At 47.7% G+C, this 17,969-nt stretch overlaps 1 protein-coding gene and 1 pseudogene across 8 annotated transcripts in view; one reads left to right on the plus strand and one right to left on the minus strand.

Annotated features, from left to right (window-relative positions):
• The window catches only part of LOC144608490 (potassium channel subfamily T member 1-like), a 291,806-nt gene that overhangs the window by 232,653 nt on the left and 41,184 nt on the right, over positions 1-17,969 (plus strand). For all 8 annotated transcript variants that reach the window (XM_078426315.1, XM_078426319.1, XM_078426320.1 and 5 more), the window contains one exon: positions 1,769-1,985. In XM_078426315.1, the coding sequence (XP_078282441.1) occupies positions 1,769-1,985 (217 nt within the window). The remainder of the gene's footprint in view (positions 1-1,768; positions 1,986-17,969) is intronic.
• LOC144608575 (U2 spliceosomal RNA) lies at positions 16,235-16,331 on the minus strand (annotated as a pseudogene).

Consider the following 17,969-nt stretch of genomic DNA (forward strand, 5'->3'; position numbering starts at 1 on the left):
GCATCAGGAGAACCGTTACCAGCTCACACGATCTGAGAAAGTAGATATAACAAGAGCACTTCATGGAAACAGACTGTGAGACAATAGACAATAGGTGTAGGAGAAGGCCATTCGGCCCCTCGAGCCAGCACCGCCATTCAATGTGATCATGGTTGATCATTCTCAATCAGTACCCCGTTCCTGCCTTCTCCCCATACCCCCTGACTCCGCTATCCTTAAGAGCTCTATCTAGCTCTCTCTTGAATGTATTCAGAGAATTGGCCTCCACTGCCCTCTGAGGCAGAGAATTCCACAGATTCACAACTTTCTGACTAAAAAAGTTTTTCCTCATCTCTGTTCTAAATGACCTACCCCTTATTCTTAAACTGTGGCCCCTGGTTCTGGACTCCCCCAACATTGGGAACATGTTTCCTGCCTCTAACGTGTCCAACCCCTTAATAATTTTATACGTTTCGATAAGATCCCCTCTCATCCTTCTAAATTCCAGTGTATACAAACCTAGTCGCTCCAGTCTTTCAACATACGACAGTCCCGCCATTCCGGGAATCAACCTAGTAAACCTACGCTGCACGCCCTCAATAGCAAGAATATCCTTCCTCAAATTTGGAGACCAAAACTGCACACAGTACTCCAGGTGCGGTCTCACTAGGGCCCTGTACAACTGCAGAAGGACCTCTTTGCTCCTATACTCAACTCCTCTTGTTATGAAGGCCAACATTCCATTGGCTTTCTTCACTGCCTGCTGCACCTGCATGCTTCCTTTCAGAGCACTTCACTCATCCTACCTGATCAGTTGATACGCTTTTTCAGACGATTTTCTTTACACATTTTATCAAAACGATTGAAATGGATCAGGGTTCATATTTCCTAGAATACAAACTTATATGTAGCAAAAACCCCATAGAAATAGTGGAATTTAACATGTGTTAAATTCTGGGTGTGAGCTGCGTCAAATTGCATCATTCTAGTGACTCTGCTGTTAGGGGTAGATCGGCACAAATTGGTCCAGGAACCACCTCTGCTGCACTTTTCCGGGCTAACTAAATCTTCACAGGGCAGTATCAAAAATAGACACAAAGTGCTGGAGTAACTCAGCAGGTCAGACAGCTTCTCTGTACACTTTTCTCTAGAGTGCAGTGCTGAGTTTGGATTCTGGTTAGATAAGTCCCATAAAAAGTCGATCCTTTATATCCCATCTTTGCTGTGTCCCTCACTCGACCCAACACTGCAATCTCATCCTGAGCCCCTGATCTCCCCCCAAGCAGTCTGAACTCCCACACTCCCTTTGGCCCCGAGCCCCTGATTTAAACAAGAGCCACGAATGCTCGCAGGGTGTCCTGAATTCACCCCTGAATCTTTCCCTGCCACCTGCAGGACATCCAGACCCTCTCCCCATCCCTATCTGGTTGTGCACCTAATATTGCCTCCACTAAACCTTGCTCTAAGCCATCACACCTGCATCAGCAAAAGTGGACAATGGCCTTTTCAGCAACAGTTGCTGAACTCTGTAGTGCCTCGCACACAATCAAAACATTTGTTAGCGACCGGGCCACTGGGGACGCTTGAATAAATAAAGCCTTATTTATTTGAGGAGAAGGGAGGTGGTGCAGTTGTGGTCACCTCTGCCTTGAGTTGAGGTTGGTAGCCTAGCCCATGACTGTACCTGGAATGATTAACTTCACTGTACGTCATGAACTGTACTTGAAATGGTTAACTTAACCGCATTTAGTTGCCTCAATGTTTGACCCTACTGTCGTTTTCTTTCTAGGCACAGTTGCCATGGACCTACAGAACACAGATTGCCGCCCATCCAGTGGCACCACTTTGACTCTGCCTACGGAGAATGGGGCTGGAGGTCGAAGGCCCAGCATTGCACCCGTCCTGGAAGTCGCAGACACTTCTGCCATTCTGCCCTGCGATCTCTTAAGCGACCAGTCGGAAGATGAGGCCAATCCGTCTGATGATGAGAGCTTACCTACCCCCGAGTGAGTTAGCTACCTTAAAGATGAATTTGAACCGATAATTGTTGACTGAGTCATTAGATATTCCTGTTTGTGCTTGTGTTTGGTGTAGCTGACCTCAGCACAGTGGCACAGCTAGTGGAGCCACTGCCTCACAATACCAGAGACCCAGGTTCCATCCTGACCTCGGGTGCTGTCTGTGTGGAGTTTTTGCGTTCTCCTTGTCACTGCGTGTGTTTCCTCTGACTGCTGTGGTTCCCCCCCCCCACACTTCCCAAAAACGTGGGGGTTTGTAGGTTAATAGGTCTCTGTAAATTGCCCCCCAGTCTGGATGGAGTAGATGAGAAAGTGGGATAACATAGAATATTGTGAACAGACGATTGATGGTCGGCATGGACTCAGTGGGCCGAAGGGCCTGTTTCCTTGCTGTATCTTTCAATCAATTCAATTCAATCCCTGGGATTGTGGGCAAGCGGTTTTATAAAACTGTAGATCCCCAAGCACATTCAAACACAGAAGCAAACGAATATCATGAATCTCAAAGTGCTTGAGTTCCTCCTTGAGTTCCTCCACTGCACCTGAGATTGGAACGGTCTCCTTTCTTGCTTGCACTGTTGAATAGCAATTTATTTCCCTCAGCCCTCTTTGTAACCTCCAACTGACCCCTGAGTTTGTGACTTGAATGATACCAATGTCCCCTCAGTCCATTTGATTTCATCTTTCCAGAATAACAATCCTATTGTATTCTTTCTGTTGCATCCATCTGTGTTTTTAAGTGAGAGCTTCAACCAAAAGGTCAATATAATCATGTCAGTATAAAAAAAACTTTAAAGTACTGTGTATTTGTTCAGATAGTGCTTCTGATGCTTATTTTCTCTGTATTGACCAATTTATCTGCATTGATGGTGGTAAATTACTCATCCCTCAATAATTGGCTTTAACTGCTACTAATTTGGGTGACACAGTAACCTCACAGCCACAACCTCACAGTGCCAGAGACCTGGGTTCGTTCCTAACCTCAGGTGCTATCCAGGGCCGTCTTTACAGCATTATGGGCCCCGGGCAAAGCAGTGCACTGGGGCCCCTACGACAACTACTCACAGGAATAAAAATGTAAATGGTTGATAAAATTAAACATATATTTATTTTATTGGCACTTCCAACAAAATCGGTGTTGAAACATTAAAAACATGCTGTACAGCAACAACTAATCAACATGATAAACATTTGAACAATACACGAGGCTTGAAAAACACAATAATACTCAGTAAGCCATACAGATTAGATGTCACAGTATGAAATTACTACGAATTTCTTATTATAACAAGCATTTGCGGCATTTCTTAAAAGCAAAGCACTTAGGGAGCTAATTGTTGCGAAACAGATCGCTGTGAGAAGCACTTAGGGATGGAAAATGTTGCGAAAAAACACTTAGGGACCGAAACTGTTGTGAAAAAAGCACTTATTGAACCTACATTTTTAAAGTAGTATTTATTTATTGCAAGTCACTTAACATACACAGATCAGCATGGGGCCCATCAGGCCCATGCGTTAAGACGGCCCTGGTGCTATCTGTGTGGTGTTTGCACATTTTCCCTGTGACCACATGGGCTTCCTTTGGCTGCACCACATTCCTCCCACATCCCAAAAGACGAGTGGTTTTACAAGGTAAACGACATCTGTAAATTCCCCCCCCACCCACGTGTAAGATGTGGGTGTGAAAGTGGAAAAACATGGAACTAGTGTGAATGGGGGATTGTTGCTTGATGTGGATTTGGTGGGCCGAAGAGCGTATTTCCATGTTGTATCTCTAAAACTAAATCTGTTTCTTTCCTTATCCTTCAATTCCCTGTACCTATGTGCATATTTAAAACCTCCTCAAACACTACTATTGTATCTACCTCCTCCACCCCTTAACTTGAGAAATAATGTGATTACCTTACTGTGAACAATTCACTGAGTAATAAGGGACTTGAAACGTGCAGGTAGATGATATTTATCTTAGCATCACGTTCATCACAGACTGCACTTCACAGGGCAGAAAGGCCTTTTCCCGTGCTGTATTGTTACGTGTTCGATGGTGTAGAGAACAAATCAAGGTTGAGAGATGCAAGGAATGCAGATGCTGTAATCTTACTGTACGATTTTTAGGCAGGTGCTTTAATGATCCTCGGGTGGTCTAGATTCAGGGGCAGCATGGTGCCGCAGCAGTAGAGTTGCTGCCTTGCAGCGGTAGAGTTGCTGTCTGACAGCTCCAGAGACCCAGGTTCGATCCTGACTGCGGATGCTGTCTGGACAGAGTTTCTGCGTTCTCCACATATCAACGGGAGTTTTCTACGGGAGCTCCGGTTTCCTCCCACACTCCAAAGACGTACAGGTTTGTAGGTTAATTCTCTGGTAAAATTGTCCCTAGTGTGTAGGATTGTGCTAGTATGCAGGGATCACTGGGTGCACGGACTGTATCTCTAAACTAAAGAAACTTAAACATTTATTGGAATGTTTATTGAGCCACATGAGCAGAACTCACACCTTTCTATGGTGCGGGATCTGCTTATGTGGCTCAGTATCAAAATAATATCCAAGAACACTTCTGTAAAGCATCTTTAGATGTTCTATATTGCAAATTATTGTTAAATTTGATCTGATTAAATTAGTGATCCTGAGAAACTGAAGCAAGGGCAATTTTGGAAATAGTGAAGATAACTTGATCAAATTCACACCAGTGCTGGATTCAAGATTCAAGATTCAAGATAGCTTTATTTGTCATCCAATATTGGACGAAATTCAGTCACCCACAGTCCAACAATAAAAGCATTAAATAGGCATTAAAATTACACAACCCCAAAAACACACAAAAAAAGAAACATCCATCAAAGAAACATCCATCACAGTGAGTCTCCTCCAGTCCTCTCCTCACTGTGATGGAAGGCCACAATGTCTTTCCCTTCTCCTGCCGTCTTCTCCCGCAGTCAGGCTGTTGTAGTTGCAGGCCGCGCCGGACGGTCCGCAGTGGGCCGAGCCTAAGGCGAGTCCCAGCCACTCCCGCAGCCTCCGAAAACGGCCGGCTCCGCCGATGATAAGTCCGATCCGGGGCGGGCGAACACGCTGCTGCTGCCGCTGTTGCTGCACGTCGGGGCGGTCGTGGCTCCCGACATTGAAGCCCCCGCCCAGCAGAGAAATATCCCGCGGCATATCTTAGGCCGCACCAGACGGTGAAATGTCCGCGACCCAAGCCCCGCGATCCGGGGCGGGCGAACCCGCTGCCGCTGCCGGAGCTCCCGATGTCGGCATCCACGCGGCCCGAGCCTAAGGCAAGTCGCAGCCGCTCCCGCAGCCTCCGAGGACGGCCGGCTCCGGTGATGGTAAGTCCGATCCGCGGGCTCTGCGAACCAGAGCTCTGGAGGCAGCCAGCTCCAGGAGTTGGGCCGATGGTAGTCCGCAGCAGGAACGGAGACACGGCCCAGAAAACAAAGGTCGGGTCTCCGTTCGGAAGGGACACCTATTTACAATTTTACAGTTCCCCCCACATACACACATAGTACACAAACACAAAAATACCACATCACAACTACAATTAAGACAAAAAAAACAACAAAAACACAAAGACAAATGGACCGCAGGTAAGCCGCAGCTGCTATGGCAGCGCCGCCATTTTGGATATGGAGAAAGCAGAGACCAAGAGAAGATTTTGGGCAGCAAATCAGTTACTTTCAGCTCGATGATTGGCACCCCAGCTGAGGTCAAAGAAATATTATATCAAACAATAGACGAGCGAAGATATGAAATGCATAAGACCATCAAAAAAGATTCTGGATAGTGGTACATCAAAGATAAACATTTGATTAGAGAGAGAGAGATTGGGGCAAAAATTAAACTTTGAAAAAAGCCTTTTGATGAGTGAAGTGGGAATTGTAGAAGGAAGCTGAATGGTAGAGAAAAGAAACAAAGTGGGAGAGTTAGAAGTCTAAATAAGAAATGTAGAGCAGCGGTCACCATCTGGTTTTGTGATTTGCGGTACTACATATCTGTTCAAAAGGAGAAGGATGATTCAGACTAATTAGGAACACTCGCAAAGAACTCGTGTAGAACAGAGGTGCTTTATCTAACCAAGCCAACTCATATTTTCTAATGGCAAGCCCAGAAACAGAGGAGACAAGATGGGCTCAATATCTTATAAATTAATTTTCTGAGGCATTTAATAAGGTAGCACATAAGAAAATTAAAATGTAAATTAATGCACATGCACAGAAAGAATATCCAGTCATTCTTTTGGTAGGAGTTTGACGTGCCCCAGAGATTTGTGTTGCTATCTCTTAAATTTTCCATTTATTCAAATGACTTGGACATGCGTGCAAAACTAATGACTTTAAGGTTTGCTAATTATACCAATTTAGAGAGCAGTGCGCTGTGAAGATGAAGGCAAGAAATTACAAAGATGGACTGGTTAGTGAAAGGGGCATGAACTTGACAATTCAGCTCTCAGCATCTGTTAATTTGCTCTATTTCCATCTCGCATTAAAGTGTTTTTTCAATTTTAAGTCTTGCTCAAAGTGCTTGCAGTGACAGTCCATATTTACCATCCCAACCCCCAACCTGTTACCCCTGCATTGTCCTTACGCGGTCCTGTGAATCAAACCCAGCTTTATTCCTTGACCCAAGGGCCTTAGTGCAAAGTGGAGCAGCTTACAAAGGGGCACAATTGTATCACAGGAACATAGACTCGGTCAATACACAAAACATGAAGGAGACATAAATTCTGCAAGGCATTAAAAAGAAGAAAAAGACATGAGTGCAAAGGACAATTAAAAAAGCTCAAGTATATGGGCCGCACTGTTCCATTGTCAAAGGAGGTTGTGCAAATTGGTTCAAGAATCTGATGGTTGTAGGAAAGAACCTGATGCTGTGGAGCTTTTGGCTTCTGTACCTCCTGAGGGATGGCAGCTTTGAGAAGAGGGCATGGCCTGGATGGTGGAATTCTTGATAACAGATGCCACCTTCGTGAGGCAGCTCCTCATATAACTGCTTTTGATGGAGGCAATGGTGCCCATGATGGACCGGGCTGATTCACTGCTCTCTGCAGCCTCTTGCGTTCCTGTGTGCTGGAATTACCAATACCAGGCCATGATGCAACCAGTCACGGTATTTTATGCAGTACTTCAGTAGATGTTTGTTAACGTATTCAATGATATGCTGAATCTCTTTAAGCTTCCATCAAATTAGAGGTGAAGGCTTATACATCTCTGTGCTGGGCCCAGGGCAGAACAATACAAGTGTTAGATCTTGTGGCATCACCCAAGATCTTTTCAGATGATGAGCAAGTTAAAACATATATTTAAAATGGAAGGCAATAAATTTGCTTAAACTTTTTACTGATTTAAATGTAATTAAAACGAACATTATATACAAACATGAGGACAGCAGGGGAAGGGAAAAGACATTGTGGCCTTCCAACACAGTGAGGAGGGGACTGGAGGAGACTCACTGTGATGGATGTTTCTTTGTTTGTGTGTTGGTTGGGGTTGTGTAATTTGCTTATTTTATTGCTTTTATTGTTGGACTATGGGTGACTAAATTTCATCAAAAAAACTTGTTTTTTGGATGACAAATAAAGATATCTTGAATCTTGAATCTTCAATAACACACGAGATAAATTCACTCACATGTGCTTACCTTTCTGTTCCTGATCAGTGACCATTGCAAATAGATGGAATGGTTCCATAAATGGGGCGTAAAGCTCAGGGGGCAGATATAAGTGAATCCGGGCCCTTGGTTTAGCACAACGAAGCACGGTAGTGAGTCCAGTAACGGTACAATAGATGGTGTGAAAGTTAGGGGTCAGGTATATTAGTGTCTGACCTCCGACTCATTGCTGAGATCGATGTTCCCAATGCATCGGCGTGGAAGTCGGGAACATGCTGATTCAAGCAGGTGCTGTTCATCAGCGGTTCTCTGGGGAACAGTCAGGTGTTGCTCAGTTGATTTGGGCCATTGGCTTTGACGAATGATGTAAAGGACAGCACATTACGAAAAAAAACTGACCGTATACATTAAAAAAAAGCATTGTGGACAAGGGAAACAAATCATGCGAAACAGGTAAAGATGTGAAGCGTGGGTGTAAATTTGCAATTTTGTTGGCTTCTCCTGCGAGACTAATGTTAAAAAGATTCATCGGTCGCAAACTCCTTTGTAAAGAAATGCAAATGGCAATTGCGGGAGGAAAACAACAGTAAAAGGACATAGCCCCAACCCAAGATTTATACAGAAGATAGACACAAAAAGCTGGAGTAACTCAGCGGGTCAGACAGCATCTCTAGAGAAAAGGAATAGGTGATGTTTCAGGTTGAGATTTTTTAGATTTAGAGATACAGCGCAGAAACAGGCCCTTCGGCCCACCGGGTCCACGCTGCCTAGCGATCCCCGCACACCAACACTATCCCACACCCACTAGGGACAATTTTTTTAAACATTTGCCCAGCCAATTAACCTACATACCTGTACGTCTTTGGAGTGTGGGAGGAAACCGAAGATCTAGGAGAAAACCCACGCAGGTCACGGGGAGAACGTACAAACTCCGTACAGACGGCGCCCATAGTCAGAATCGAACCTGAGTCTCCGGCGCTGCATTCGCTGTAAGGCAGCGACTCTACCGCTGCGCCACCGTGCTGAAGATCGTTCTTCAGACATACCGATGGAGGAACAGATTGATCTGCAGCGCACAGACAGTCGAGATTGGAAAGTAGAACGTAAACATAGAAAGGTACAGCACAGGAATAGGCCCTTCGACCACAATGTCTGTGCCAAACATGATGCATAGTTAAACTAATCCCCTCAGCCTGCACCTGATCCTGATCTTTAGATAGTTTAGATTGGAATATATAACATAGAACAGTACAGCATAGGAACAGGTCCTCTGTGCCTACACATGATGCATAGTTTAACTAATCTCATCTGCCTGCGTATGAACTATATCGTTCCATTCCCTGCATATCCATGTGCCTATCTAAAAGCATCTTAAACGCCACTATTGTACCTCCAACCTAGGTGCCCACCACCCTCTGTGTAAAAAAACAAACTGGATCTGCAAGCTCCTTTAAACTTTGCCCCTCTCAACTTAAAGCTATTGTGAACAATGTACAGTAATGAACAAATTCATAAAGCAGCTCTGGGTGATTTTTGGATATAGAAACATAGAAAATAGGTGCAGGAGTAGGCCATTCAGCCCTTCGAGCCTGCACCGCCATTCAATATGATCATGGCTGATCATATTGATGCATATAGAGATATATGTATATAGAGACATCAAATATAGAGACATCAAATATAGGTATTAGGAAGTAATGTATAGGAAGGAACTACAGAACCTTTCCCTTCAATATCTCTAGACTCCCTCTCCCCGACTCTCAGTCTGAAGAAGGGTCTCGTCCCAAAACGTCACCCATTCCTTCTCTCCAGAGATGCTGCCTGTCCCACTGAGTTACTCCAGCATGTTGTGTCTGTATATGAGGAAGTAATGTTTGAATGGGACTTTGATTAGGCCATGTTCAAAATACCACGAGCAAGTCTGGCATACTGAGGAACATATCAGCGGTAAGGAAAGGGTACATCAAAACCTCACAATTATTATAAGAGCACTGAGAAGTTTTGAACAAAGACTGAATATTGGCCTTTTCTCTCCAACTGAGATGATAAAAGTGGATTCAAAACTACAAAAATGCCTGCATTGTTCCTTAATGAAAGATTGGCTCCACTGGCGAGATGATCAATAAAATGTAACGTCGAATGAACTTGATAGTGAGTGAAGTGGGAGTGCAATGACATTGCTTTCATCAGAGGATTGTTAGAACATTCATTATCTCAAGTAGTCATTATAAAACAATGAGCCCTGATTTTTCAGTTAATTTGACCCAAATGTGTCATGAATCAATATAAAAATCTAGTCTAGAGATTTGTTGGAAGGTGAAGAATATGAAATAATGCGGAAAAAGCAAATGGATGACTCTAGTTGAATTGCTGGTCCCACCTACTCAGACTTGTGCGTCTTCTGCAATTATGATACTTTGCTTTTTTCCCCTCTGTGATTATTATTTTCCTTTCAATTAATTTATGCAATTGTTCAAAATAGACATTAATTTGACTGGCCCATGTGCATTGCAGTTCATTGATGAAATAGATCCAATTCCTCATAACCCTGGGAAGTTTGGAACTGACTATACTTGTGGCATGAATCATTTATTTCCTCACCAATTACAGCTTGATTTGATATAATTTTATGGTAAATAATTTTGGAGATCAAGACTGTTCCAATGCTTTTCTACATGTTGAGTCTAATTAGTCAGTGATTTGTTGTCAGACAACAATATTGTTTAAAGCTGAGTTACTGGTGGTTATCATTTTGTAGTTTGCTAAAAGTTAAACTTAATTTGCAACGCTTATAATGTTCTGCCATTAGGACTTGCAAGCCCAATTAGACAAGGCTGCTGAAAATATTTATGCAACTTTGAGAAACTGAAACAATGAATTTAGAACTGTGACATAAGCAACTTTGTGGATCATTGTGTTTATCTGAAGTGGAAATCTTTATATTCATGCTGCATATGGAAATGGAAAGGTTCATGTCAGTCTTCTCCCACTGAAAATAAGATACTAAATAGGCATGGAGAGAAGTCATGTCTGTCCTTTATACAATAGTCCGACTGTGGAATATAGAATGAAAAAAGCTACATTCTAATTTTAGAGTGTTCTAGTTAGACCACACCTGCAGTACTGTGTTCACCTCCTGTTGTTGAGATGTAAGTAAACTCTTCTGGTATTAGAAACACTAAAACGAAAATGCATTGGCCTATCATGAAATACAACAATAGAATTTTATCCCAAAAGAATTGTGACTGCAAATGCTATATGGTTCCAGGTCTCCAAGCTTAAAGTAACACCTATGGGTAGCACTCTTTTTTTTTTTTTTTTATTTATTCTTTTTTTTTTTTTTCTTTTTTTTTTTTTTATCAAAAAATACTTTATTCAAGTTATAAATATCATTTACAAAACATCATTTTTAAACAAACCCATCCGACATTTCCGGAGGTTACATATTCAATACAGGCATTTACTTAGACATTTACATACATTTACATACATATCCCTTATTTGGAGGGGCGTCTCTCTCCACCACACCCTGCCCCCCATGTCCAGCAGCGGAAGGACCCTAGACTGTGGTCCTCCCCCACAGGGCCTTGGCGTTGGCTGCACCAAGCTTCAGAGCGTCCCTCAGCACGTACTCCTGCAGTCTGCAGTGGGCCAGTCGGCAACATTCCTTGACGGACAGCTCGCTCCGCTGGGAGGTCAACAAGGATCGGGCAGACCAAAGAGCGTCTTTCACCGAGTTGATGACCTTCCAGCAGCACTCGATGTCAGTCTCGGAATGCGTCCCTGGGAACAGTCCGTAGAGCACAGAGTCCTCTGTGACGGAGCTGCTCGGAATGAATCGTGACAGGGACCCCTGCAGACCTCTCCAGACTCTCCTGGCAAATCCACACTCTTTGAAGAGGTGGGCCACCGTTTCCTCTCCGTAGCAGCCGTCCCGAGGGCAGCGTGCGCTGGTAGTGAGGTTCCGGCGGTGCAGGAAGGATCTGACTGGGAGGGCTCCCCTCACCGCCAGCCAAGCCAGGTCTTGGTGCTTGTTGGTGAGTACTGGCGATGAGGCATTTTGCCAGACAAGCTGGGCTGTCTGTTCTGGGAACCACGCCACAGGATCCATGGAGTCATTCCCCTGCAGTGCCTGCAGGACGTTCCGTGCTGACCACTGCCCGATGGACTTGTGGTCAAAGGTGTTGGTCCGGAAGAACCTGTCCACAAACGACAGATGGTTCGGCAATGTCCAGCTGACTGGCACATTGCGCGGCATCTGCGCCAGGCCCATCCTTCGCAACACCGGGGACAGGTAGAACCTCAGCAGGTAGTGGCATTTGGTGCCCACGTGCCTTGGCTCTATGCTCCGCCTGATGCAGCCACACACGAAAGTGGCCATCAGAATGAGGGCGACGTTGGGCACGCCTTTACCCCCGTTGTCTGCCGACTTGTGCATTGTGGCTCGTCGCACCCGGTCCATCGCCGACCCCCAGATGAAACGGAAAATGGCCCGGGTGATCCCCGTGGCGTAGGAGGGAGGGACGGGCCACACTTGCGCCAAGTACAGCAGCCCCGAGAGCACCTCACACCTGATGACCAGGTTTTTCCCCGTGATGGAGAGGGAGCGCTGCTTCCACAGCTCCAGCTTCTTCCCCACCTTGGCTATCCACTCCAGCCAATTTTTGTTACATGTCTCAGCCTTCCCGAACCAGATCCCCAGCACCTTCAGGAAGTCAGGCTTGATGGTGAAGGGGATGGAAGATCGGTCGGGCCAGTTGCCAAAGAGCATGGCCTCGCTCTTCCTGCGGTTTACCCTGGCCCCCGTGGCCAACTCAAACTGGTCGCAGACGCTGATCAGTCTGCGGACCGACCCTGGATCCGAGCAGAAGACGGCGACATCGTCCATGTACAGGGAGGCCTTGACCTGAGTGCCCCCACTGCCTGGCAGTGTCACTCCTCTTATGCTCGCATCCTTCCTGATGGATTCGGCAAAGGGTTCAATGCAACAGACGAACAAGACAGGGGAAAGAGGGCAACCCTGCCTGACTCCAGACCTGACGGGGAAGCTGTCTGATTCCCACCCATTAATTTGGACTGCACTACAGATATCAGAGTAGAGCAGTTGTATCCACTTCCTGATTCCCTCCCCAAAGCCCATTTTGGAGAGCACGTCCCTCATGTACGTGTGCGATATCCTGTCGAAGGCCTTCTCCTGGTCCACGCTGACCAGGCAGGCATCCACCCGTCTGTCCTGCACGTAGGCAATGGTATCTCTCAGCAGCACCAGGCTGTCTGAGATTTTCCTGCCAGGTACAGCACAGGTTTGGTCCGGGTGGATCACCTGTCCCAGAGCAGACTTGACCCGGTTGGCGATGGCCTTAGACAGGATCTTGTAGTCTACATTCAACAATGTGATGGGTCTCCAATTCCTTAAGTCATTCATCTCCCCCTTCTGCTTGTAGATCAGGGTGATGTTGCCCTTTCTCATAGAGTCTGACATGCTGCCTGCTAGAAGTATATCGTTGTACACTTCCAGCAGGTCCGGGCCCACCCAGTCCCACAGAGCCGAGTACAACTCTGCCGGTAAGCCATCGCCTCCGGGAGTTTTACTCGAGTCAAAGGAACGGATGGAGCCAGTCAGCTCCTCCAGGGTCAGTGGTTGGTCCAGACTCTCCCGCTTGCTGTCGTCCAAGACTTCCGTGATGGAGGACAGGAAGTTCTGGGAGGCGGTGCTGTCTGTGGTCTTTACATCGTACAGATCCTTATAAAAGGATCTGCAGATCTTGAGCATGTCTGTCTGCGAGGATGTTACCGAGCCGTCCTCCTCCCTAAGGCTTTTGATCACAGAGCTCCCCCTGTGAACCTTATGGAAGAAGTAACGTGAGCACGTCTCATCCTGCTCAACATGGCGGACCCTGGACCGGAAGATGATCTTGGAGGATTCAGAGGTAAAGAGCCGAGCTTGCCGACCCTTCAACTCTCTCAGTTCCTCCCTCACATCCACCCCTCTCCTCTGCAGAAGGAGTAGCTGCTGCAAATCTGTCTGGAGTTGACACAGTTCCCTCTTACCCTGTCTTGCTCTCTGAACACCTTTGGAGACGAAGAACTTCTTGATGTTCTCCTTTGTTGCCTCCCACCAGAGTGTCTGGGAGTCAAAGAGGGGCCTCACAGTTCTCCAACATGCGTAGTCCCTCTTTAGCTCCTTAACGTTCTCCGGGGTCAACAGCTCCACGTTTAGCTTCCACGTCCCTCTGCCCGCCTTCCGGTCCTCCTGTAGGTGACAGGTGGCCTGAAGGAGGCAGTGGTCAGAGAAGAACACCGGGGCGAGGTCGGTGTGTCTGACCGTGACGGCCCTCGATGTGAAGAGGAAGTCTATCCGGGACTGGGCTGAACCGTTTGGTCCTGACCAGGTGAACCGTGGCTGGACTCCGCCTGCAGGGTCACTGAAGGCGTCGCGCAGCTTTGCATCTTTGACCGTTTCCACCAGGAGTTTGGAGGTGCCGTCCTGTCTGTGGTTGGCACTGCCGGATAGTCCAGCCGCATCGATGATGCAGTTGAAGTCACCGGCCAGAACGAGCGGTCTAGACGTGGCCAGCAGCGGTGGGAGCTGCTGGAGGACGGCCACCCGCTCGCTCCACCTGGGTGAGGCATACACATTAATCAGCCGGAGCGGAGAACCACGGTACATTACATCCACCACCAAGAGACGACCCCCCACCACCTCCCTTACCTCAGTGATGGTGAAGCCCCCTCCCCGCAGCAAGATCCCCAGACCGGACGCACGACAATCATTTCCCCCCGACCATACCGACAGTCCGTGGGGCCACCATCGCGACCACCTCCGATAGCAGCGAAGGTGTGGCAGCCCGCACTCCTGTAAAAAAGTCACATCCGCCTTTACCTTGGCCAGGTACTGCAAGGCGGATACACATCGCACAGTGCTCTTCACACTGCGCACGTTTAAGGATGCCAGTTTCAGCTCCATTGTCCTTTAGAGTCCCAGGCGATCCTCCCGCATGCCAATCATCTGGCTCAGTTCCTGCACATTTTTGTCGCACAGGTAGTGGTACAGGTTGGTGGCTTCCTCAGCACAGGGTGTATTTTCTGGCGAAGCCACTGCGCTGCTCCCAGTGTCCTGGAGCTGGGGCCCATTGGCCACTGCACTACTCCCGGTCTCCCGGAGCTGGGGCCCATTGGCCACTGCACTGCTCCCGGTCTCCCGGAGCTGGGGCCCATTGGCCATTGTGCCGCTCCCGGTCTCCCGGAGCAGGGGCCCATTGGCCGTTGTGCCGCTCACGGTCTCCCGGAGCAGGGGCCCATTGGCCGTTGTGCCGCTCACGGTCTCCTGGGGCTGGGGCCCATTGGCACTGCTCCCAGTCTCCTGGGGCTGGGGGGCAACAGACATGTTCTTTCTCTTACCTTCCTCCTCCCCCGTTTTCTTCCTCTGCCTCTGCCTCCGTTGTCGGCTCTTCCTGGTCGTCTCATCCTCCGATGCGGAGAGGCTGCTGGCCTCGTCCTGGGAGAGGACTCTTTTTTGGGACTTGCTTGCCCCCTCCGTCTTTTTCTCCGTGCGCACAGCCTTCAATGTTTTCCTCGACTGTACCACCTTCCATTCCTCCTCTTCCTGTTCCCCCTCTTCCATCGACTCACCCTCGTGGGCGGGGGCCTGGGGGGCTCTGTCCTGCGGTTGGGGGCTCCTGGTGGTCGCGTTGTCCTCGCCCCTGCTCTCCTTTCCTTTTTGGACTTTTTCCGTGGTAGGAGGCGTCTCGTCCACCCTGGGGGTGCTGGCAGCGGCCCCTCTTATCGCCTGTGCATAAGTGCTTGCTCTTTTAGGGCAGGCCCTGTAAAGGTGGCCTGCCTCCCCACACAGGTTGCAGCTCTTACTCTCTTTACAATCCCTTGTCTCGTGGCCTTCTAACTTGCAGTTTCTGCAGACGACTGTCCTGCATTCTGCCGCCACGTGCCCAGGTTTGTTGCATTTCCTGCACACCCTGGGCTGCCCCACGTACGTCATGTAGCCCCGGTTCCCTCCGATAGCGAACACCTAGGGAGGGTGGACAATGAATCCCTTCCCGTCCACCCTCAGCTTCACCTTTACCTGCCTCTTGCTCGTCCAGATCCCGAACAAGTCCTTGATGTCCACGCAGTTTCCGGCCCCTTCGACGTAGCGCGCAAGGAAGGTGAGGACATCCACGACGGGCACATGTGGGTTAAACATGTGCACCGTGATCATCCGTTCCCTCTGGGTGGGGAGGGTGAAGAGCGGCTGCACCTTCAGGAGCGACAGCGGGGCTTCATCCCCCTTCTCCCGGAAGTCCTGCAGCAACTTCTGCCATCCCGACGGGTTCTGGAAGGTAACGTCGAAATATCCGTTACCTGGGAAGTCCTGGAGGCAGAAGATGTCCCCGGCTTTGAAACCACAGGCCTCCAGCAGCACCTTCTTGATGAAGAGATCCCTTGAGAAAGGGTTCCCCTCCTTGAGGTCCTTCACCGATACACGCAGGGTATTCCGGATACCCTGCCCTCCAGCTCCACTTGCTACTGCCATCCCACCTGGATAAGGGTGTTAGGTTGGTTACCCAACCAGCATGGATCCACCCCTAAACCAGACACGTGCTCCTGACCTCCGCTCCTCGTCGATGATCTAATGCAAATACTGCTCTTATACTTACACTGTTCTTATAAGAACATTAGATTGTGCCAGAACAGATACTACACTTGATCTTAGCCAAAAGGCCGAGAAGCGCAGGTTACCCACCCTGCTATCAGGGACTGGCTGCGTTGCACTAATCGGTCCGCGTTAAACAACCTGATCTCCCGGTGGCTGAGCACTATGGGTAGCACTCTAAGTTATCTAGCACTCCTGGTGGCCGAGCACTTCAACTCCCCCTCCCATTCCCAGTCTGACCTTTCTGTCAGGGGCCTCCTCCAGTGCCATAGTGAGGCCCACCGGAAATTGGAGGAACAGCACCTCGTATTTCGCCTGGGCAGTTTGCAGCCCAGTGGTATGAACATCGACTTCTCCAACTTTAGATAGTTCCTCTGTCCCTCTCTTCCCCTCCTCCTTCCCAGATCTCCCTCTATCTTCCTGTCTCCACCTATATCCTTCCTTTGTCCCGCCCCCTGACATCAGTCTGAAGAAGGGTCTCGACCCGAAACATCACCCATTCCTTCTCTCCCGAGATGCTGCCTGACCTGCTGAGTTACTCCAGCATTTTGTGAATAAATCAATTTGTACCAGCATCTGCAGTTATTTTCTTATACTCTAAGTTATCTACTTGATTCTCACTGCACATCTTATTCATGCCCATGAACATTAGGTCATGGACTGCCAATTCCCACCCATTGCCTGCTCACAGCCTCGTCAACTCCACCTCTGGCAATGCTGATCCTGACCCAACCTGCAAGGTTCCACCACCACCTTCACTTCAACAAGACTTTAGCAGCAGTGGCCCAAGCACTGAATTACAGCTGTTCACTACAGAATTATCGATTTTGCACATAGCAAGTTAATTTTAAAACTGTTTCCTGATAACAAGACATTTATTTAATGGGCTTTTACTTGTAATTATTAACAGCCACACACGGAAATAACTTTTGATATTGTGTGTACAATGATTGCAGGGTGCATTTCATGTTCAATCTAATCAATGTATAGATTTTCTTTAAACAGAAGATAAAATCAGAAATGTATGCAGAAAGGTGAGTCGGAATGGGCATTCACTGTTCAATGTTGTATGCGCCTCGGTGACAATGGGCTTTCACAGAGCGTTGCGTCTCCAGCAGTGGTTGTTGTAACTGATCTGTAACTGAGGGACCCCAGTATAACATGGAATTCCTTCAGCCACAAGGATGTCCTGTTTGCTGAATGAACCTGCTTGAAACATGTTCAGGACAATGCTCCTCGGGGCTTCTGGAATTTTTTGAGGATGTAACAAGTAGAATGGATTGAATTAGACAGACCTGAGTTAGATAGAGCTCTAGGGGTTAGCAGAATCAAGGGATATGATCACAATAAATGGCGGTGCTGGCTCGAAGGGCCAAATGGCCTCCTCCTGCACCTATTTTCTATGTTTCTTTGTTTCTATGGATAAGGGAGAGCCAGTGGAAGTGGTGTATCTGGACTTTTAAAAAGCCTTTGACAAGGTCCCACACAAGAGATTAGTGTGCAAAATTAGAGCACATGGTATTGGGGGTAGGGTATTGACATGGATAGAGAACTGGTTGGCAGACAGGAAGCAAAGAGTAGGAATTAATGGGTCCTTTTCAGAATGACAGGGGGTGACTAGTGGGGTGCCGCAAGGCTCGGTGCTGGGACCCCAGTTATTTACAATATATATTAACAATTTAGACGAGGGAATTAAATGTGACATCTCCAAGTTTGCA

Source organism: Rhinoraja longicauda, chromosome 31 (genome assembly GCF_053455715.1).
Source record: "Rhinoraja longicauda isolate Sanriku21f chromosome 31, sRhiLon1.1, whole genome shotgun sequence".
Taxonomy (NCBI): domain Eukaryota; kingdom Metazoa; phylum Chordata; class Chondrichthyes; order Rajiformes; family Arhynchobatidae; genus Rhinoraja; species Rhinoraja longicauda.